This window comes from Electrona antarctica (genome assembly GCF_951216825.1).
Source record: "Electrona antarctica genome assembly, chromosome: 9".
Classification (NCBI taxonomy): Eukaryota; Metazoa; Chordata; class Actinopteri; order Myctophiformes; family Myctophidae; genus Electrona; species Electrona antarctica.
In genome coordinates this window covers 48,107,922-48,132,794 of record NC_136790.1, presented here as the reverse complement: position 1 = coordinate 48,132,794, position 24,873 = coordinate 48,107,922, and the positions used below count along the sequence as shown (strand labels likewise).

General features: G+C 44.8%; 1 protein-coding gene across 1 annotated transcript in view; it reads right to left on the bottom strand.

Moving 5' to 3' along the window:
• LOC306930023 (cadherin-22-like) overlaps window positions 1–24,873 on the bottom strand; it is a 109,133-nt gene that overhangs the window by 45,709 nt on the left and 38,551 nt on the right. The window contains exon 7 of the mRNA XM_079510762.1: window positions 23,612–23,733. Within this exon, the coding sequence (XP_079366888.1) occupies window positions 23,612–23,733 (122 nt within the window). The remainder of the gene's footprint in view (window positions 1–23,611; window positions 23,734–24,873) is intronic.

Below are 24,873 nucleotides of genomic sequence, written 5' to 3'. Positions count from 1 at the left end.
GTCTGCAGGCAGCTGTGACAACACTACGAGAACAGCGACAGAGGAGCTCCTAACTCAGCTTCTACCGTCGGAAATCAATAGCAGGTGACTTTCACAGACCTGTGTTCGCTACAGGAGGTGTCGGATTGAACGCTATTCTGCGGCTACGGCCCACGCCAACTGGTTCTCCACCGTGATGGAGGAGAGGAGCGTGCTCCTTCTGCTCTGGAAAGAGGAGGAGCGTTCCAAGAGGAGGAGAGGTCCAAGGGAGACCGTTCCAAAGTTCATGTTACAATGGAGGAAAGGAGCGTTTCAATGCTTTTGCTGTCATGATTGACATGGCTAAGCAAGAAGTTGTACACTAGAGCCTTGTGATTGCTCGAGGAGAATCTACTGTCCACTCGAGCCTTGTGAATGCTCGAAGGGAGTTCTACTGTCGACTGCAGTAAGCTGTAGTTCACGTGTGCTGAAGCGTATGGTGACAACAGTCTGCTTCAAACCTACAGATCTGAGAGCTATGTGCAAGCTCTGAGAATCAAGAAGGATTTCCCAAGCGTTTTTATTCTGTAGGCGAAAAAAGAATTGTGGGAACCATTTCCCTAGCGCGTTGAACGTCTGAACAATTTGCGTCATGGGAAAAAAATCGCGGTTCATCTGAATTGTGATTAATGTTGGAAAATATTGTATTCTGTTCTGACAGGTCAAAGTAGATATAACAAGGTACTGAAATAGTACTGTTTTAGGGATGTTTGTTTTTATGATTAACCATTTGATTTGATTTAGTCTAAATAGGATTTCAGTTAAATAAGGAGTTTAATTTCTGTTTTAAATATGGTTCAGTTTCAGGTCTGTCATAACAAGAGATACAACGGAACAAGCCCCATGCTTGTTCGGTTCTAATTTGGTACAATATAGGTAGTTAAAAAAAAAATGCTCCTGTGTCCAGGGGGGTCTATAATAGTTAATGGTAATAATATGAGTTCATTTTAGATAACTTCCTTAAGTATCACAGTTCAAATCCAATCCAAAAATGAGAATTATATTCTAGTTAGTAATACAAATGTTGTTTGATTGTTAGTTAAAATAGGCCTACATTAGGATAATGAGTTAACGTCAGAAGATGTGAGTGAGTTGGTATTGGAACCTGTATACACATGCACTAAATTGACTCGTCTGCCTGGGGTGGCAGGGTTCACAGGGGTCGCCTCTGTGTGCTTGTTTATATGGGTGGAACAGACCAAAGTACTGAACATTACCAAGTACTAAAACAGGATGAAGTAACCCGTAGGCTTTAGGTTATCGAGTAATATATTGCAGACAATGTTGAACTGATGGAGTCAGTATAATGTTACTATGTTAATAGTCACATATAATATTGATACAGGTTGAAACTCACCATGAGTATTACATGTTAGCTCTTAGTTTGTGTGCAACTTTCCGAGTGTCGGATGGATGGTTTCTGCAGGGCCATTCATCCGTTATTCCATGAAAGTTGCTCACTAACTAAGAAGGGGGGGAGAAGGGAATATTATATTATTTCTTATTAAGTCGATATTGGAATCCACTTCCAAACAAATATTGATGTCTATACAGGTACAGGAATCAGCCTATCTAATGTTGGGGAACAAATTAAAAATAGTATAGTAATTAGCCTAGGAACAGTTCACTGGAATTTATTTTATCTGGGTGTGACAACAAACAGCTTCGGACTGATAGGGTCATTGTCTAACAGATTGATTTTGTTCATTTTGTTTTGAGTTTGACTGTGTTTCATCTTCACATTATCCAGGGGGGAAGAGGGTAATTACCTACGAAGGGAGACCGTTTGGGGAATTTGAACATTTGGGGATTTTTTGGAGAAAAAAGAAAAAAGTGAACATTTTTTTGGAAAATTAATTTTGGTCATTTATAAAATATGAATTATGTCTGGGGAATATTTAATTCCCCAGAAGGGGGGTCTGATGTATATTTTGATAGCTTATGCATCTCAACATATGTCATAATCGTACACATAACACTTGCAGGGTGCAGGTCTCATGCCTGAGTGGAAGGTTCATCCAGTATAGCAGGTCACTAAAAGTGGCCCAGGGACACTTTGGGTAGTCAGCTATCTTAAATAACAGCTGTAAGCCCATCCTGCTATAGAATAGACTCAGTGACTTTTACCACCCAAGGAATGCTTTCAACAGAAAGACCCCTGTGGTGACTGATTGCTGACTCTGTGGTAGCTTGTTGACTAAGCCTTGAGGGTCAACAACACACACACACACACACACACACACACACACACACACACACAGGAACAAGGCGACACCCACATGTTAAGAATGTATAAGACATGATGCAGGGAATCAGTAAGGAGAGTGAGAGTGAGATACAGTGAGATACAGAGAGAGAGACAAGGGGGGACTAGGCACTCTGCCTGGGAAGGCCTCAATACGATGGAACGATGATATCTGTAACCTGTCTGTAACTGATGGCTGACCAATAAACGGAAATAAGGATTATGTGCCTGCTTGGAACTCCATATTCATTTCAACAAGCAACTTAGTAAAATCTCCACAGAACCCTGAGGAAAAGACACATCAGTTGCTACAATGAATTTGCCATGTTCTTTTCATACTATATATAGATCATGGTGATAATATGTTACAATTGTACATGTTGTAAAGGTGTCCAAACGGTTTCTCTTAGATAATAAATGCAAGCCCTTGAGCTCACTGAGGTGTGCACTGTTCATAGAGGCTCTGCGTACAATTCTCACTCTGCAGGAGTAGAGAAAATGAGGTAAAGACTCACACCCTATATTATCTGTACCATCCTTGAAATATTACTTCTGCGCCCCGTTTATGTGGTTCCGATATGGTACATTCATGCACAGGCACCTGTGCTCCTGCACGCCCACACACAGACACAAGCACAAAGCAAAGGCAAAAATCATAATGACGCAAACCATCTGTGACACAAAATCGAACATCTTTCCATGCACACATTACCAGTGAATCCACAGCGATGTGTTCACGCTGCAGCAGAGAAAGCATCGTACTTTATGCTCAACCAGTAAATGGCTGACTGGGTCTCCAGACTCTCCACTCCACCAGTAGAAATTGTAGAATTACACCTCATGTGTTTACATTCTTTAACTTAACCACATGAACTATAGTGTCCTAGCGTCCCTAGTTAAGACACATACATGGCCGGTTAAGACACATACGTGGCCGGTTAAGACACATACGTGGCCGGTTAAGACACATACGTGGCCGGTTAAGACACATACATGGCCGGTTAAGACACATACGTGGCCAGTTAAGACACATACGTGGCCGGTTAAGACACATACATGGCCGGTTAAGATGGTTAAGATGGCTTCCGTGTACGGTTAGGGCTAGGTTAGGGTTTGGGGTAGTGTGTCGGACAATTGTGTGCCGGACTGTTAGGACGTCGGACCAAAGATATGCACCCCATGCACTGATACAGGAAAAACTGAGATCCCACACACTATCCTCACTTAAGTGAAGACAGTGTGTGGGATCTCCATTCTTCCAAACTGGGATCAGACATAACCATAACCATCCTATCCTATATTAAAATTGGTTAATGGGTGGGTGGACGGTACCGTGCCATTGTTCCGACATCGCGTTGGACCGACTCGCCTGACCCTATAACATTAACCACACGCAAAGCCACGCAGTCGGAGTAATGGGACGTTGGAATTATGGGTAGTCCCCGGACGGACAACATGCACCGATGACAGACACAAACAAAAAACATTGCCTAACAACGCAGATTTGTGCATGTGACGGCGCTCGGCCATTTTCGATAAAGAGATCAAACCCAGTGTGAAGTGAGCGATGACTATGATGAGTTCATTTCATAAAACTACAGGAACAATGTTAAATCCCTGCCCATTCATTTTAAAGGCTACTCAACAGCTGCTGATATGGACAAATGGACAAACAAAATCGTACTGATATGGACAAATAGTCACACGTGGTCAAATGTTGGAGCGGCATGCAACAAACAACAAACCTAGAGCCCTGGTAATGGAGCAAAGAGGAGAGAACAATCGACTTGTTTTCAGTTGAAGAGAAAAATCAACAGTTTTTCTCTGAAGAAATACGATCAGCAGAGTCATGATCTGTTTTGGACGACGGTGCCCTTGCATCGTCTCAGGGTCCTGAGCAAACCACAGAGGCCAATGTGTGGGAGTTTATCGAGTGGCAAAAGCTCTCTGAAGCACAATCACCTAATTAAATTGCAAGCGGTTCCCTTTGTCTGACCTCCTTAAATCTCTAGCATCATTGGAAATATGGACACAGAAGACTTCACCAAAACTATCCCATCTGTGGAAAGGCCATCCATGGGTCAGAGAGGACAGCAAGGGCAGCCGCTTTCTTCTCGGAAGAAGACATTAACTACTTTCACACAACGGCTGCAGCAACAGAACTTGAAAGGAAGAGAGGCGCTCAAAGCAGCTGTTTCTAGGATTAAGACATCAAAGTAAAGTAAGTTAAACATTGAATGCTGTAATTGAATACAAGTATTCAAGGCTATAGCGTTGGAGTGCCTTTGTTCATCTGCTGGTAGGTCTGTGTGTTTGCCTGTATGTTTGGTTCATCATTCAAATCCATGTCCACAGCCTGGCCTGGTGTGGTTCAATTCCTCAGAAGAATCATCCATGTTCAATAAATGTATATTAATTACAGCACATTTTCCAGGGTCGATAAATCATGTGTACGTTTGATATTGTTGCGAAGGCTCTCAAATGGATCTCCATATATGGGGATGAAAGGCTGTCACTTGGATCTCCACATATGATGATGATTTATGGCCCATATGTGGAGATAATGGAAATATCCAATGCTGACATCGGATTGATGTGGGAACCCCATATAGGGATGTACACGTGTGTCATCGTCATATGCGATTGGATAGCATTGTCATTATGACACACATATAACTAAAAAGTATAAAAGGATTACAGTCAGAGACTTAAGGGGGCAGAATATCTTCTAATATCTTTGGCCTGAGTCAGTTGGATAGGACGGAATATCTGGCCAAGCAAATTATAGAGCTTTTCATTGGAGGTTTCAACATCCCGGTTAAGTTCGTATCGAACACCACTGTCGTGGGTCTTAACTAAATAACCAGCACTGGTTCGAGCTATTTTACATGGTCCATTCGAGAACGGATTAGGGCGTACGGCAGTAACAGGATGTCGGAGGCCTTAGAGGATGGTGGTGGGACAGATTCCCCAGGAGCCAGGAGGTTACAACACCAGGTGGTATAGCTTGTGGAGCAGGTGCGCTTCAACAATCATCATTTGGGCCCAGGGCCTACGGGCTCTGGACGTTTGCCTCCAGAGTCCATGGGCTCTGGAGGTCCTGGGCATCAGTTGGTTAGATGCCAGGGACCCGAAGTGGTGGGACACACTTCGAGGTTCTGGACATCGGTTGGTTAGATGCCGGGGACCCGAAGTGGTAGGACACACTTCGAGGTTCTGGACATCGGTTGGTTAGATGCCGGGGACCCGAAGTGGTGGGAACACACTTCGAGGTTCTGGACATCGGTTGGTTAGATGCCGGGGACCCGAAGTGGTGGGACACACTTCGAGGTTCTGGACATCGGTTGGTTAGATGCCGGGGACCCGAAGTGGTGGGACACACTTCGAGGTTCTGGACATCGGTTGGTTAGATGCCGGGGACCCGAAGTGGTGGGACACACTTCGAGGTTCTGGACATCGGTTGGTTAGATGCCGGGGACCCGAAGTGGTGGGACACACTTCGAGGTTCTAGACATCGGTTGGTTAGATGCCAGTGACCCGAAGTGGTGGGACACACTTCGAGGTTCTGGACATCAGTTGGTTAGATGCCAGGAATCCGAAGTGGTGGGACACACTTCGCCTTCGGAGCAGGTGGGCTCCGGAGGTTCTGGACATCAGTTGGTTAGATGCCAGGGACCCGAAGTGGTGGGACACACTTCGCCTTCGGAGCAGGTGGGCTCCGGAGGTTCTGGACATCAGTTGGTTAGATGACAGGGATCCGAAGTGGTGGGACACACTTCGCCTTCGGAGCAGGTGGGCTCCGGAGGTTCTGGGCATCAGTTGGTTGGATGCCAGGGACCCGACGTTGTGGGATTTCCATGTCCAGCAGAGATTGAAGGACCCGGCGTAGGACAGGAGAGTTCATCTTCAAAACGGCATGGGAATCGATTCTTGGGACAGCAGAGCAGGCTCGGACATCAAGACTACGATGGATATACCACCGATGGCGGAATCTACCGAGGAGCAGAAGATACAGCAGTCGAAGAGGAGCAGGAAGATACAGCAGCCGACGAGGAGCAGGAAGATACAGCAGCCGACGAGGAGCAGGAAGATGCAGCAGCCGACGAGGAGCAGGAAGATACAGCAGCCGACGAGGAGCAGGAAGAAGCAGCAGCCGACGAGGAGCAGGAAGAAGCAGCAGCCGACGAGGAGCAGGAAGATGCAGCAGCCGACGAGGGTCCCGCTCACCAGCAAGACACAACATCCGAAGAGGGTCCAGCTCACCAGGAAGACACAGCATCCGACGAGGGTCCAGCTCACCAGGAAGACACAGCATCCGACGAGGGTCCAGCTCACCAGGAAGTCACAGCATCCGACGAGGGTCCAGCTCACCAGGAAGACACAGCATCCGACGAGGGTCCAGCTCACCAGGAAGACACAGCATCCGACGAGGGTCCAGCTCACCAGGAAGACACAGCATCCGACGAGGGTCCAGCTCACCAGGAAGACAAAGCATCCAACGAGGGTCCAGCTCACCAGGAAGACACAGCACAGCATCCGACAAGGGTCCAGCTCACCAGGAAGACACAGCATCCAACGAGGATCCAGCTCACCAGGAAGATACAACACCCGACGAGGGTCTCGTTCACCAGGAAGATACAACATCCGACGAGGGTCTCGTTCACCAGCAAGATACAACATCCGACGAGGGTCTCGTTCACCAGGAAGACACAGTTGGTGAAGGTCTGGCGAGACGCTTTCAATGGGGTGGCCCAAGGGCCAGAGAGCACTGGTGATATGCTGGAGAGAGAGCACTGGTGATGTGCAGGAGATAGAGCACTGGTGATGTGCAGGAGAGAGAGAGCACTGGTGATGTGCAGGAGAGAGAGAGCACTGGTGATGTGCTGGAGATAGAGCACTGGTGATGTGCTGGAGATAGAGCACTGGTGATGTGCTGGAGATAGAGCACTGGTGATGTGCAGGAGAGAGAGAGCACCGGTGATGTGCAGGAGATAGAGCACTGGTGATGTGCTGGAGAGAGAGAGCACTGGTGATGTGCAGGAGAGAGAGAGCACTGGTGATGTGCTGGAGAGAGAGAGCACTGGTGATGTGCTGGAGAGAGAGAGCACTGGGGATGTGCAGGAGAGAGAGAGAGAGAGAGCACTGGACATGATCACCTCCCTGAAAGACGCCAGGGTTGAAGTGATGGCGTCGGGTTGTAGAAGCCAGGGTTGACGTGATGGTGTCGTGTTGTAGACGCCAGGGTTGAAGTGATGGCCTCGTGTTGTAGACGCCAGGGTTGACGTGATGGCGTCGTGTTGTAGACGCCAGGGTTGACGTGATGGTGTCGTGTTGGAGACGCCAGGGTTGAAGTGATGGCCTTGTGTTGTAGACGCAAGGGTTGACGTGATGGCGTCGTGTTGTAGACGCCAGGGTTGACGTGATGGTGTCGTGTTGTAGACGCCAGGGTCGAAGTGGTGGCGTGGTTGAAGTGATGGCGTCGTGTTGTAGACGCCAGGGTCGAAGTGGTGGCGTGGTGTTGTAGACGCCAGGGTTAAAGTGATGGCGTCGTGTTATAGACGCCAGGGCCGAAGGGGTGGCGTGGTGTTGTAGAAGCCTGGGTCCGAAGTTGTGGACCACCCTTGATACGGTCAAAAGGGCGTTACTTCAAACTGGAACTGGGAAGGTGATGACTCTGTTACGTCGGCGGCTGAGGAGGTTGAGGGATGACGGTCTACCTGGCGTACTCACCCCCTGTATCGGTGGAGGAATTGGACAAGGAAGGCAATGACTTGGAGGAACTGAGAGGGCACCGAAACCAAAAGAAAGAAAGGAGGAAGCCTGGCAGAAAGTCATGAAGGAAGTGAGGGTTATGCGGTCGAGATGATAGCGAAGGAGCAGGCTGACGGGCTGTTTGGTGATCCAAGAGAGGTAGGGAAAGCTTTGGAGGAAATATTGGGCAGGGTCAAATCTGTAAGAGTTACCAGTGGAATGGTCATTATAGATTGTATGGATAGAGATCAGGCAGAGAACGCAGTGGCAGGGGACGGACTGAACTTCAAGGGGAGGAAAGTTAGTATTTTTAATTTGGGAGGAAATCGAAGGAAGAAGGGAGTGATAGGGGGCGTACCATCAGTGAAATGTGAACAGTTTTTGGAGGCTGACGCGATTCAAGGAAGGAAAACGGGAGGACAGTAACGCCGTGTGTCTAACGTGTGAGGGGGAGATACCAGAGAGAATATATGTGGAGTATATGAGTTATTATGTCAGACCTTTCGAGAGAGCTCCACTGAGATGCTACTGCTGTCAGCAGTATGGGCATGTAGCGGCTGTGTGCAGGGGAAATAAAGTATGTGGAAGGTGTGGGAAAGACTACTGCAATGAGGACTGCAAAGAGGCGAAAGCAAATTGTATTCACTGTGGAGGAGAGCATCATGTAGGTTTGGCCCAGTGCTCAAGGAAGATCAAGGACAGGACGGTGCATAAGATGAGAGGAGAATGGGGCATGTCCTATGCGGAAACTGTAAAGAAAGTGGAAGGATGCAGTAAAGAGAGTGGGGCCGAAAGAAGGCAGCAGGTGGAAAAAGGGAATGTGCACGCAAATGAGATCTGTATGGACAAAACAAAATTCCTAGCCTTTATAGCTATGGTAATAAACTGTGCGGTGGAAATAAAGAGGAAGTCGGAGAGGATCAAAATGGTACTGGAAGCAGCAAAAAGGTTTTTAAATGTCGATGACGTCACTGGGGATGATCTGGATAGTGTGCTGAGGGAGGAATTCACGGTGACTCAGACTCAAGTGTCTGAGTAACTGAATGGACTATAAGGGATGGGATCACTGGGTGGACAATGTTTGATTTTAAGTCACAGATAAGTGTATGGTGAAAGAAACCAGTAGGTGGCGGTAATGCACAATTCTGTGCCAACTGCCAATAAACCCCACAAGAAGAAGAAGAAGAAACTGGAACTGCATGGGTTGGCTGACTCTGACCCATTGACAGGGAACGCCTTTAATGGGTGGCATGTGATTTGATCTTGAGGTTTTTATGACCCACCGTAACATCAAAGGAAGAAAGCGGGACGCTTGGATGCCCTCAATGGGGTGGCCTGAATGGCTGACGTTTGCTGTTCAAGCCTCCGTATGCTTGTATTGGGGTGGCCTGAGGGGTCCACTGTTCAAGCCCTCTAGATATGGTACATATTTCCATGGGAAATCTGGGGGTGGCAATGTGGCGATATCATGAGAGCATTGTCTGAACAGCATGATGATGCAAGGGCATCGGAGCTATATCAACCCTCCCATAGATGTTGGAGCAGTCGGAGGACGGAAGCGGAACGCTCTGGTGGATATCATGAGAGCATTGTCTGGACAGCATGATGATGCAAGGGCATCGGAGCTATATCAACCTTCCCATAGATGTTGGAGCAGTCGGAGGACGGCAGAGGCTTTGTTCACCGATAGGATATCGAGATGAAAGTGCAAGCTGACAGACCAGAAGTCCAGGTTCATAGGGACCGAAGTAGTCCAGCAAGGAGGCTGGACGGTCACTCTTGCAGAAATGACCATGAGCATAACCGGAGACGAACAGTCATCATGCATGGTACGGTAGTAGCACCCCAAGGGCCAGGTACACTCTTGATGCAGTGGCTCGAAGAGCCAGGTACGCCTTCGATGGGGTGGCCCAAGGGCCAGGTACGATCTTGATGTGGTGGCTCGAAGAGTCAGGTACGCCTTCGATGGGGTGGCCCAAGGGCCAGGTACGCTCTTGATGCGGTGGCTCGAAGAGCCAGGTACGCCTTCGATGGGGTGGCCCAAGGGCCAGGTACGCTTTCGATGGGGTGGCCCAAGGGCCAGGTACGCTTGCAATGGGCGAACTGTTCAAGCCTTCTTGATATTTTACATATTTCCATGGGAAATCTGGGGGTGGCTGTTGCGAAGGCTCTCAAATGGATCTCCATATATGGGGATGAAAGGCTGTCACTTGGATCTCCACATATGATGATGATTTATGGCCCATATGTGGAGATAATGGAAATATCCAATGCTGACATCGGATTGATGTGGGAACCCCATATAGGGATGTACACGTGTGTCATCGTCATATGCGATTGGATAGCATTGTCATTATGACACACATATAACTAAAAAGTATAAAAGGATTACAGTCAGAGACTTAAGGGGGCAGAATATCTTCTAATATCTTTGGCCTGAGTCAGTTGGATAGGACGGAATATCTGGCCAAGCAAATTATAGAGCTTTTCATTGGAGGTTTCAACATCCCGGTTAAGTTCGTATCGAACACCACTGTCGTGGGTCTTAACTAAATAACCAGCACTGGTTCGAGCTATTTTACAGATATCATATCATCTGTCGGGTGGAAACCCCATGTCCATAACTGTTACTTTTTCAGGATTTGAATTAAAAAACATTAAAAGTAGCAGATCTGCAAGCTCAAAACATGCTGCTTCGCCCAGCGTTTCGAACGGCACCTTTTGTATGACGTTGTAGTATGATCAAGTGTAGGGCATTCATTTACGAAAACAGAAGTTTGAATAATTATGGAGATAAGCTGCTTACTTGCATTTCTCCCTGTGGATATTGTCTGTGTATGACTTATTCAGTGTGTGGGTGGGGCGGCCAGGTCCCTAGCATTGAGTGTGTGGGTGGTTCCAGGTCCCTAACATTGAGTGTGTGGGTGGGGGGGTGGTTCCAGGTCCCTAGCATTGAGTGGTGGGTGGGGGGGGGGGGGGGGTGTTCCAGGTCCCTAGCATTGAGTGTGTGGGTGGTTCCAGGTCCCTAGCATTGAGTGTGTGGGTGGGGAGGTGGTTCCAGGTCCTTAGCATTGAGTGTGTGGGTTTGAGGTCCCTATTGGCCATTTCTCATCATCATCATTTTTCGAGATCGCGGTCGAGATCATGGATTTTAAAATGCCACGCCAGACTTCCCGGTCCTTCATTGCCATCCCCAGTTCCTGCTTACTGATGCATGTGTCCCTAGCGATGACATCAGCGAACGACAGATTTCTACCTCTGGCCTGCTCTCTGGCTGGATTCCAGAGAAGAAGGAAAGATATAACCTCATGATCAGCTCTGTAGCGGTGTCCGGCAAACTGTGTTTGTGTTCTGCATCGTACTAGTGAAGAAACACGAGGAAGGTTACCCTATATTAGAGAAGTCGATGGGTGGCTCTTCCAAGAGAGATGTTGCGCTCTCATTAGAAGGCGGCTGTTACTAAGTGTCATCCAGCCATTTCTCTAATTTCTTTGAAAGTGTCCATGTCTCTGAGCCATAGAGTAGAATCGGCTCAACGGTCATCCTAAATATTCTTTACTTTTTGAACCTCTTAGTAAGCTGGGATGATCTTATGCATATCATTGCAGGCTGATCAGGCCATACCCTTCCTACTTTCTACTAGCCCTCTGAGAAGAGGAGGCGGAGGATGGAAGAGGTGAGGAGGCTAAGCATGAGACGTTCCGTCACGGTGACCCACCCGGCCAGCCGTGAGACGGCTAGGCAGAACTGACAGGCCTCCGTATCCCTCAGGGCACACTTTGTATTTGGCTTCCTCCCTGCGCACACACACGGCACTATATGGTATCTGTCCCTCTGCATTCAGTCAGACAAATACCACAGGGTGGGCAAAGAGCTGTCCAAGAGACGTTCACGTGTCAGGTAAGGTTAGATCAATGAAACAAAACACAGACGATGTGGGACATCAGAACATTCACAAATTATGAGGGTGCATGTGAAGTAACATGAGTCAAACATGATTTGACTGTCTAACCACTTAAAGCTATATTTTATAATTTGACATGCTCAAACTAGGGACACCAGGTTTAAAGTGGTTGTTAGAAGAACTTTGCAATGTCTGTTACATTCTGCCATTCATGTGTGGATGAATGTGAACGGCGTGTTGTAGTACTCCAGTCCGGTCTAGAGTCCACATTTTTATTTACTCGGTCTCGTCTCGCACATCATTTTATTCGGATGGAATGGAAATGGGAACCTTCTAGTTCCCAGATGGCCGCTCTACGTGGCATCCCCCTACACCCGAAAATGCCTCTTTCCGTGACTCTCTGGCATGTCAGAAGATCCACCTGCATGAGTCCTAAAGAGGTAGCGTGTAATAAAAGGTGTGAAGCTATTTGCCACTCTGTGTCGCGCCCCTGGCTTGAACTGTGTCTCCGAGCTAAAGCTGCTTAGCTTCTGTCACCGGAGCCTTTTATTCACTTCTCAGGCAGCCCTCTCCCATCTCCCACTGGATGCGCTTTGCTTCTAAACACAAACAGAGTACGCTAGTGTTGCCAGCCCCTCAAATGGGATCCAACCCAACGCAGTTAAAAGGCTTATGTTAATCTAATTTTCTCTGTGGTTCCACCAAAAAACCGGAGATGACACACTTGTGACACAGGGTGATAACACAGTACAGGAGTCAATGGATAGATCCTCATTAGCCCAGTCAATTCAAGGCTGATCTGAAAACAGGCTAATATGAGGGTAAGTGTGTGTGTGTGTGTGTGTGTGTGTGTGCGTGCTTGCGTGCGTGCGTGCGTGTGTGCGTGCGTGTGTGTGCTTACACACAGGTTTGGGACAGAGGAAACATAATATTTCATGAATAGACACAGGTTGTTGCATAAATAAGACAACAAATGCAGACTCTGCGTTCACTAGCAACGGTTGTTTTACGAACAGAGTGGATGCAATTGTGTTTCTGCACTGTTCAAAAGGACACAGAAGAAAACATTGTTCTACAAATAACAATATATTTGTCTTACATGAAATGCAGAGAAAGTTGAAGTACAGTAGGCTAAGACTTTGTTAGTGAGTTTGTGGCAGTTTTGTTTTGCAAGTAAATACAAAGTTGCTAAAAAGCTGCTGAGCAAAGAGCACTAGCTTTAATTTAAAGACAACATTATTTAAAATTCTGGCCTAATTAAGTGCTGTTTTGTTGTGGTTACACTGCTGTGGCATGGAGCTATAAGTGAGACTTTTCTAAGCAAAACTTCAAACATAGCCTGTTTTTAGTTGTGTTTATAACAACGGTCTCATTACTGATCTGGTTCATTATTTTTTAAAGGGTAAGACCACTTTTTTAGAGGTTTGGGTTGTTTTCTTACCTTATTATGGGCAAACTATTCCATTCCATGAGTTATTTCGCTCCGTTGTGTTGTTTATTAGCAATTTAAGAAATAAAAAATAGGGTCCATTGACTTCCATTGTAACGGATTAACAGCTCTCAAAGTCACTATTTTAGCACATAAATGAACGCAACAAAAGCTGATTCTGACAGTTTATGACATCAGGAAAACTCATGCGGTTTTATTTTTAATAAAAAATTTCAACTTTGTCTTGTTTTGACTAATTTGTGTAGAAAGAAGATCCGGTAGGTATGCCTACGCCGACCGAATCACTGCTGTGAAAAACGACCAAAACTGTACACCACTTCCTTATTGGAAATGACGGGGATGTGGATTTGATCTCGTCCGCTTGTCACTAAAAACATACACAGTGGACGTGTTTGAGGGAGACACTTTAGAAGACACTTTAGAAGAAGTGTGTAAAGTGTCTGTGTCTGGGAATGCTCATATGCGAGGCTGCAGCTGGATGCATCTCAAACAGCGTGGAGACTTCTGTTTACAAACGAAACCTCGCAAGACGACCCGCGAGAGTTGGGAACGCCGTAGCACTGCTTCAGTCTATCTCCAACTAAAATAGTAACTTTATAAATCTATCTTAAAAGACGAAAATAAAACCGCATGAGTTTTCCTGGTGTCATAAACTGTCAGAATCATCTTTTGTTGCGTTGGTTCATGTGCTAAAAGACTGACTTTGAGAGCTGTTTCCCCGTTACAATGGAAGTCAATGAGCGACTTTTTTTATTTCTCAAATTTCTAATAAACAACACAACAGAGCGAAATAACTCATGGAATGGACTAGTTTGCCCATAATAAGGTAAGAAAACAACCCAAACCTCTAAAAAAAGTGGTCTTACCCTTTAAATGCAGGGTTTGTGCAGATGTTTTTTGGGAGGTGGGTGAATAGCAAACAGTGTGGTTGACGTTAGCTGACCTGCACAGCACTAAATCCAAACTAAAGCAGCAAACAGTGTCAACCTCCACTCTATGGATATGTCAAAAAAAGACTTGTTTTTGTTCTCCATCACAGAACAAACAACAACACAGGAAGGTCATTTACATAATACTGGCTTCTGAATGCAGGGCAAGAGACCCCTCAGACAGTTAACAACATTGCATATACAACACCAATTTTTGGGTGTAAAATAAATGAGTTTGCTTCATTAGTCATACTTAAGTGCTATTATGAATGATCCCTGCTGGGTTTAGCTTGACATGTACTGTACCACAGCATGTTTCTTTTGAGTGCATGATTGAGTGCATGATTACTTAATACAGCACTCACTACATCGCTCACAATGTGATGTGATGCATTGTGAGCTTTAGTTATTTTTAAGCAAACTATGATTTATTTTTGAGTGGTGCAACCACTCAAGGAACAGCAATGTCCGTGTTAACCTATGTGACTATGTATGTGTATGTATGTATGACTATGAATACCAGTAGGGGCAAAAGTGGCGCTGTTGTGCCAGAAACAGAGAGAGAGCACTGTGGCCTGCTAATGAGAGAGAGAGAGGGGGGGGGGGGGGTTAGGGACCGGTCGAAAATTGAAATAGGGGTACCCCTGGAGGAAATGTATGTGTCCTGATATAAAATACCATCACCCTCCCTGTGAATGAAAATAAAAATCCAGTCCCCTCCCCAGGTGATTAAACAAAAAGGAATCACCCTCCCCTATTAATTAATATCACATTTACCTGAGTATTATTTATTCCTAACTTTAATCTGCTAGCGTTTTATGTAATATGTGAGAAAATAAAGTGACCGCAAAAAAATCGCGAAAAAAAACTTTGCGCTGTGAGGTTTGAACTCACGGCCAACGCGGACAATGGTCTTGTAGTCTAACACAGCAAGCTATATGGAAGCTTTTGAAAAGTGGGGGTTGTAGTGTGTACTTACACACTTGGATAGGCCAAGCACAATGATTGACACGGGGAACAATGAAAACCGGTCCTGATTGGATCACCCTCCCTTGGACTCGAAATAAAATTAGCTCACCCTCCCTCTGACTAAAATTAAAAAGACATGGCCCTCCCCTATTTTCCTCCAGGGCCCCCTTTTCTAAATTTCGACTGGTCCCTTAGGGGGGGCAGGGGGAGAGAGGGGAGAGTTTTCTGAACGTGTTTGACACATAATGACATGCTCAAAACAGGGACTCTACTTTGGAAGTGGTTAAAAGACAGCAAATTCAACAAGATGTAAAACATAGAAATACTAGTCTCTCACGGAGGTTGACAAAGTGCTCTAAGTGCATGTTCTATGCCATAGAACATGCACTTATGGCACTTTGTCAAACCTCCGTGAATAGAATCTATGGGTACAGGGGAGGAACACATCATTATATTATCAAGAACTGCCAGCGGATTATACAGCAGATGAAAGAAACAATTGTGATCATTTGGCGTGCTTCTGAGAATGTTGACGTCATCGATGTTTCCAAACTCATTAATGGCGTTCGGGGGAGTTGAGGCAAAAATGGCTTATATTTTACAAGCAAACAACTGCTCACTGCTGCTTGATGCCTGCACCTCTGGGAGCCTCATTTACTGAACGAATAAGAAAACAGACACCCCAGCACTTCAGAATGGCATGCCGATAGCATATTGTTATTACCATTATCAATATAATTGTTTAGATGCAAGACTTAAATCTGACTTATTCCTACTTGGAATATACGAACCTGGAACCCTCACGCGGGTGCCAGGATTTCTACTCTTGAGCTAAACAGAGAGCCCATTTGGGAAGGCGATATATTTCCCTTTGAGCTTTATGCAGTGCCAGTACCTCTTGTCAACCAGTAGTGGTCCTATACCCAAACACAGGATCTAAATGACCACCTCCACCCAATGCAGTTGTACTAGTTATTGTATTGACATAGCCTACGCTAACATGCTAGTGTCCATATTCTGGGCATGTCATAATAAGCGAACATTCTGGAAATGTGGGCATTTTCAATGATTTGGTGTAGAGGGAAAAAAAGGACAGGGCCAAATACACAGACCCCTGGCGGCCTGTACTGGGGTCTGGAGTTTAAGTGGTTAAAATTATATTCACTGGATGGATTGAAACGTTAATGCCCTATATATAGAGAGAGACAAGCCAGGACAAAGACTTCCCATGCAACATCATCATGTTAATTGGTAGATTTCATCCACATGCTCATCAAACAGATCAACCTGGCACAGATCTTTAAGCTGCTCTGCTCTCAGATAGTGTCTGATGTACCGTCTGATCATCGGGAGATTTCTAATGGACAACAGAGATTCATTAGCCATTCATGAGATATCATGAGATATTCTTTGAGATATGATGAGACGAGATAATTTTGCCAAGAACATAATTGTGGAAAAGTGGCATCTGCTTGATGAAGATATTTCTGCAGTATTGGGCAGATTACTGGCAAAGATTGAGGGTATGTGCATGCATAAGGTGAGTGGCAAATCGAGTGGCAAAGTGAGTGAGTTATGACTTAATTGCTGCCAGTCGCTCTCTACGGGGAGGTTTGTTTTCACCCACCATCTATATGGCTGGAGTAATTCATTAATGGATTGATTCAGTGATTCATTTTTCCCTGAGGGCTGGAACTTGATCAATACAAATAAAACCCTATCCCTGCCACAAAAACAGAGTGAGAAACAATAAACTACCACTGTACAGTAGCTCTGGTGCATTAAACCTGCACAAGGCAAATCCCTGGGTCTATAACATTATTACATTCTAAAACATACGCCCGGCCGTCTCATTTTTCATTATTATTAGCTTTTGTTTTGTTATCATTAACAAAAAAAAGATGGAAGAGAAGGCGTTTTTCTCAAAGGCTCAGCCGGTTGTATTCCCTCAGGGGTGAGAATGATCGCTGGAAAGTCTCTGACCCCAGGCTAACACATTTTCAATCTCAGCAGTCAAGTCTGACAGAACTCCCCAGAATATATATTAAAAGGACAAACACAGGGTTAGAGAGTGAAAGACCACAGGACTGAGACACTAAGTGCAAAACCAATTTTACGACACAGACAGACAGACAGACAGACAGACAGGTGTGTCCCTCCAGGTGTGCAGATCTTTCTTCCTCTGGCTCATAATTACTCTGTGAAATATTTAAGTGCATTCCTCTCTGATGAGAACATTAACGAACCTTTCTTCATTTACAATGCCATTTTTTTTGTCTTTTGCCGGAAGACTAATTGTCTCTGTATGATTAGGAGTTGAAGGTTAATGTGGCCTCGCACAGATGGAACACGTAGCAAGGTGGGAGTGAGCGAGATCAGACCAGACAATGTTCAAGAGGAGGAGGGGGGGGGGGGGGGGGTGCAGAGCCAGGTGGTGGGGTTGCAAAGGGACAGAGAAGCTATGAGCAGTAAAGTCTGCAGATCAAGAAGAGGGGAGGCCTAAGCCTCATTACACATGTAAATGTAGCTTCCAGCATGGAGGGCCCCACTTTAATGCCTTGCTTTTTTAATTATTCCTCTGCTCTGCAAATGTTAATTGGGTCCAACTGAGCCTCGGGCCTGTTGACTATACAGAGAGTAAAATACTGTTAATGACTCTGTCCATTTCTAAAGGTGATTGGTGGGAGGACGCAGGAGGTATACGGCTACTAAACAATTAAACTACACATGGACTTGTTTAGTGACCTTTTTTTAACTTAAGTGACCCTGTCGAGGAATTCATTTTGATTATGCATTAGGCACCATTTGATACGATTATTATCCCTGGGACCCCCCAATCTACAGTGTTATTTAAACTCTGAGAGAGTTTAAATGGTTACAATATAATCACGGCCCATTTGGTTCCAAACTATCAACCATTTAGCTGGGGACCCCCTGGAACCACCTCAAGGATGCCTGGGGGTCCCCGGATCACACGCTGATAACCTCTGTTTTGACAGCATCTACAGTTTGAACAGTGTCAGATAGTGTTTGTAATGCAAAATTGGAGTGTAGTTTAACTTTATTATCCAAATAAATCAAACGCTATGAAATAGAACTTTCAAGTCAAGTCAAATGTATTGATAATGAACTGACTATGAAATTATTAGAATTCTGTGCATCCTTCGCAGATAGATCATGTACAATGTAGTATGTAATAGATGAAATACTTAACGATGTGTTACAATCCCCTTGTGAACTAGCACGTAGCAACAGTTTTGGCAGGCGTAACACTCTGACCTACCGAGATCCCCCGAAGCCTTATTTATTTAAACCAACCATATTGCTGATTTATACAGAAATCCAACATTGAAATCGACAAAGTATTCACCCATCTCACTTTCAATCTGCATCTTGCATCAAGAAACACAGAATAAATCTTCCTGTTTGGGTCGAAAAACAGCAGGGAACCACTTTCTGGCACCCCGTTGTGGAAAAAGTACTCACATGTTTTACTTAAGTAAATGTATGAATACTGTAATATAGAAATAGTAAAAGTAAAAGTCCAGAATTTAAAATGTAGTAAAAGTACAAAGTATTGGCATCAAAATGAACTAATAGTACCAAAAGTACTTATTATGCAGAATGTCCCGTTTTATGTTGTCAAATGTATTCAATTGCATTGTGAGCTTGTAGATCGGCTATTTTCAAATGGCCAAAATGTATACTGTAGGGCTGAAGTGGCTAATGTATGTTTTGTAATAATAATAATTATAATAATCAAAATAGTAACTAAAGTTTTCAAATAAATGTAGTGGAGTTAAAGTACAATATGTAGTGGAGCAGATGTAAAAGTATTGGAAATTGGAAATACTCCAGTAAAGTAGCCTAAAAACAATTGTACTTAACTACAGTACTTACTTAAGTAAATGTACTTAGTTATTTTACACCACTGCTGGCACCAGTACACTTTGTCAAATTGTGCCTTCCTGCGCCCAGCGGCAGAGTTTCTAAATTGGCTCTGGAACAAAGTGTCAGATAGATCCTGCTGTCCAATTGAAAAAAGAGCCAAACCAGCAGCATGCCATAATGAAACAGTTCAGACAAGCGAGGCGAGGCATGGTGATTGGCTGTCGTAGTAGGAAGAAAACAAAAGAAGAAGAAGGAATATCAATGACAAGGTGATTGTTCTCCAAACACCAGTACCTGGCAAGACCCTGGTGGAAGTACAGCGTCTGAAATGATTTATCAGAGGTGGATACATACCATAGACACGTTATCTTCACCAGAAACAATGATTTATCAGAGGTGGATACATACCATAGACACGTTATCTTCACCAGAAACAATGATTTATCAGAGGTGGATACATACCATAGACACGTTATCTTCACCAGAAACAATGATTTATCAGAGGTGGATACATACCATAGACACGTTATCTTCACCAGAAACAGAATGATTTATCAGAGGTGGATACATACCATAGACACGTTATCTTCACCAGAAACAGAATGATTTATCAGAGGTGGATACATACCATAGACACGTTATCTTCACCAGAAACAATGATTTATCAGAGGTGGATACATACCATAGACACGTTATCTTCACCAGAAACAATGAATTATCAGAGGTGGATACATACCATATGACACGTTATCTTCACCAGAAACAATGATTTATCAGAGGTGGATACATACCATAGACACGTTATCTTCACCAGAAACAATGATTTATCAGAGGTGGATACATACCATAGACACGTTATCTTCACCAGAAACAATGATTTATCAGAGGTGGATACATACCATAGACACGTTATCTTCACCAGAAACAATGATTTATCAGAGGTGGATACATACCATAGACACGTTATCTTCACCAGAAACAATGATTTATCAGAGGTGGATACATTATAGCCAGCTCCTCCAGCCGTACTAAACCTGAAGTCTATCGAACCACTGATAATAAGGTGATTGTGGAGGATGAACTTTTGCCTGAAGCTGTTAAATGAATGTGGGGAGAATATACCAAGATTTGTATCCCACTATCTGGATGATCTCCCCCCGGTCTCATACGATCACATCGATGTCTCCGTGTTACTGGGGCGGATGGAACAGCTGAACAAGGACATGTGTTGTGTAAAAATGACGCTTGAAGCCCAGACGGATGCATGTGAAGGCTTACGCCTTACGGGCAACAACCATGGCTATTGACGACCGGTTGACAGCAATTGAGAGGCCCCCTGGCGTGGACCTAGGGGCTGGGAGTGAGCCGCCAGGCAAGAGAGCGAGGACAGCGGCCGAGAGCCTCAGGGGGGCCTCCAAGCTCCGACTGACCGTTAGGCGTCAGTCAACCCCCCCGCCACCCTTGGCCCTCTCTCTCTCACTCACTGCCTTGCTCTCTCCCATGATAAGTTAAACCTATTTCCTGTGTAAAGTGGAGACACTGTCGAGAGTAATGGCTGGATATTGAACAGTTAAAACTATTTGTATAAATACACCTGTATCAACCGAATAATTATGTCATATGTATGTATGTATGTATATTCCGCTGGGTAACCTAAAGGGGCACTGTTGAGCATCCCAGCCCCCCCCCACACACACACACACACACACACACACACACACACACACACACACACACAGACAGACAGACAGACAGACAGACAGACAGACAGACAGACAGACACACACACACAGCCTGCATCGCTCAGTTCAAACGGGTCTGATTTTCCTTCTATTTTTGAAAGATGAGGAATGAAAAACAAACAATTTTACTCTTATTCACTTCTTGAATCTTTGACATACAGGAACCAAAGGCACCAAAGGCTAATATAATACAGGACATTTATATCAGGGTATATCTTGTATGTATTTATATATCGGATGTTTTATACTACTGTATATGTCTGATGCACAAATACCCACACATGTCACACATTGCAATAGGGCCTGCAATAGGGCCTATTGTATTGAACTGGTATCATTGCACACTGAACAGATGCTATACTGGTTACAACTGGTTATGGCTGGTTTCACTGGGGAACCCCCAGTTCCAATATATACTCATTTATATACGAACTCATTCACCCTAGACAGCACCAAATGTGCCCACGCACTGCCACGTGCACGCATGCACGTACTGTATGCTTGAACACACACACACATGACCAAAGAACGGATATATATAAGAACCCTATGGAAGGGGGACACACATATATTTTATAGGGGCGTTCTGTGTCTTCCATGTCGGAGGTAAACCTTGTATGACTCTGTGATATCATGCAACAACATAACACTGCAGTGAAAGGGTTTCCTGTCTGTGTTGTATCAGGGCTATGTAACCTCACTGATGTATCAGGGCTATGTAACCTCACTGATGTATCAGGGCTATGTAACCTCACTGATGTATCAGGGCTATGTAACCTCACTGATGTATCAGGGCTATGTAACCTCACTGATGTATCAGGGCTATGTAACCTCACTGATGTATCAGGGCTATGTAACCTCACTGATGTATCAGGGCTATGTAACCTCACTGATGTATCAGGGCTATGTAACCTCACTGATGTATCAGGGCTATGTAACCTCACTGATGTATCAGGGCTATGTAACCTCACTGATGTATCAGGGCTATGTAACCTCACTGATGTATCAGGGCTATGTAACCTCACTGATGTAGCAGGGCTATGTAACCTCACTGATGTAGCAGGGCTATGTAACCTCACTGATGTATCAGGGCTATGTAACCTCACTGATGTATCATGGCTATGTAACCTCACTGATGTAGCAGGGCTATGTAACCTCACTGATGTATCAGGGCTATGTAACCTCACTGATGTATCAGGGCTATGTAACCTCACTGATGTATCAGGGCTATGTAACCTCACTGATGTATCAGGGCTATGTAACCTCACTGATGTAGCAGGGCTATGTAACCTCACTGATGTAGCAGGGCTATGTAACCTCACTGATGTATCTATGTAACCTCACTGATGTATCAGGGCTATGTAACCTCACTGATGTAGCAGGGCTATGTAACCTCACTGATGTAGCAGGGCTATGTAACCTCACTGATGTATCAGGGCTATGTAACCTCACTGATGTATCATGGCTATGTAACCTCACTGATGTAGCAGGGCTATGTAACCTCACTGATGTATCAGGGCTATGTAACCTCACTGATGTATCAGGGCTATGTAACCTCACTGATGTATCAGGGCTATGTAACCTCACTGATGTATCAGGGCTATGTAACCTCACTGATGTAGCAGGGCTATGTAACCTCACTGATGTAGCAGGGCTATGTAACCTCACTGATGTATCTATGTAACCTCACTGATGTATCAGGGCTATGTAACCTCACTGATGTATCAGGGCTATGTAACCTCACTGATGTAGCAGGGCTATGTAACCTCACTGATGTAGCAGGGCTATGTAACCTCACTGATGTAGCAGGGCTATGTAACCTCACTGATGTATCAGGGCTATGTAACCTCACTGATGTATCAGGGCTATGTAACCTCACTGATGTATCAGGGCTATGTAACCTCACTGATGTATCAGGGCTATGTAACCTCACTGATGTATCAGGGCTATGTAACCTCACTGATGTATCAGGGCTATGTAACCTCACTGATGTATCAGGGCTACAGTATGTAACCTCACTGATGTATCAGGGCTACAGTATGTAACCTCACTGATGTATCAGGGCTATGTAACCTCACTGATGTATCAGGGCTATGTAACCTCACTGATGTATCAGGGCTATGTAACCTCACTGATGTATCAGGGCTACAGTATGTAACCTCACTGATGTATCAGGGCTATGTAACCTCACTGATGTATCAGGGCTATGTAACCTCACTGATGTATCAGGGCTATGTAACCTCACTGATGTATCAGGGCTATGTAACCTCACTGATGTATCAGGGCTATGTAACCTCACTGATGTATCAGGGCTATGTAACCTCACTGATGTATCAGGGCTATGTAACCTCACTGATGTATCAGGGCTATGTAACCTCACTGATGTATCAGGGCTATGTAACCTCACTGATGTATCAGGGCTATGTAACCTCACTGATGTATCAGGGCTATGTAACCTCACTGATGTATCAGGCTATGTAACCTCACTGATGTCGTGTGAGGACAGCCACAGCGGAGAAACATCTTGTGACACTACTTGAAGCGATTATATGTGGCTCCTCAGCAAATGGAACAATAAACTTCACTTGCTGTGTAAACCTTGTATCTTGAGTCCTCTCCTTATATTAATCAGCTATATAATTAAGCTATACTAGGACAAAGTGCTCACAAAGCGATCGTGATTCTGTTTCCGGACCGTTTTGAAAAGCCTACCTGACCAGGCTTGGCGTCTTCACAGATGGAAGCTTCATATGGCGTTGCCAGTTCTGGAGGATTGTCATTCACATCCAGGATACGGATACTGACCACTGAGTGGGACATCATGGTCTGGTTATCTACAGAAGACAATGAGACGTCATGGTCTGGTTATCTAGAGAAGACAATGAGACATCATGGTCTGGTTATCTAGAGAAGACAATGAGACATCATGGTCTGGTTATCTACAGAAGACAATGAGACATCATGGTCTGGTTATCTACAGAAGAGAATGAGACATCATGGTCTGGTTATCTAGAGAAGACAATGAGACATCATGGTCTGGTTATCTAGAGAAGACAATGAGACATCATGGTCTGGTTATCTACAGAAGACAATGAGACATCATGGTCTGGTTATCTAGAGAAGACAATGAGACATCATGGTCTGGTTATCTAGAGAAGACAATGAGACATCATGGTCTGGTTATCTAGAGAAGACAATGAGACATCATGGTAGGTTATCTACAGAAGACAATGAGACATCATGGTCTGGTTATCTACAAAAGACAATGAGACATCATGGTCTGGTTATCTACAGAAGACAATGGGATGGCACTGGTCAGATCAAACACTTTGGATTTGAACGTTTTTATTTGAAAGGACACTGTGTAACCAGTGGTGTAAAGTAACTAAAGGGGCGACTGTGGCTCAAGAGGTAGAGCAGGTCGTCCAATGATCCATGGGTCGGCGGTTCGAATCCCGGCTCCTCCTGGCTACATGTCGAAGTGTCCTTGGGCAAGACACTGAACCCCAAATTGCTCCCGATGTGCTGGTTGGTACCTTGCATGGCTTCCGCCGCAATCGGTGTATGAATGTGTGTGTGAATGGGTGAATGTAATGCACAATCTATGTAAAGCGCCTTGGATAAAGGCGCTATATAAATGCACCATTTACCATTTATTTTACCATTTACTGATCTTAAGTACAATTCTGAGGTTTTTGTACTTTTACTTCTACTTCAGTACATCTCGGATCCAAATATTGTACTTTTTACTCCACTACATTTATTTGAAAACTTTCGTTACTAGTTACTTTGTAGATTTTGATTAACACAAGAAGACGAAGAAAGAAAATTAACCCCATTTTGTTCATTTTCTTGTGAACCTTTCTTTTGTTTATGGACTTTCATGCTAGCCTCTCGCATCCATCTTCAGTCCTAGTAAGCCTTGAATTTACAGTGCAAACTTCTCTATATTTTGACCATTCAGAGTCAGACAT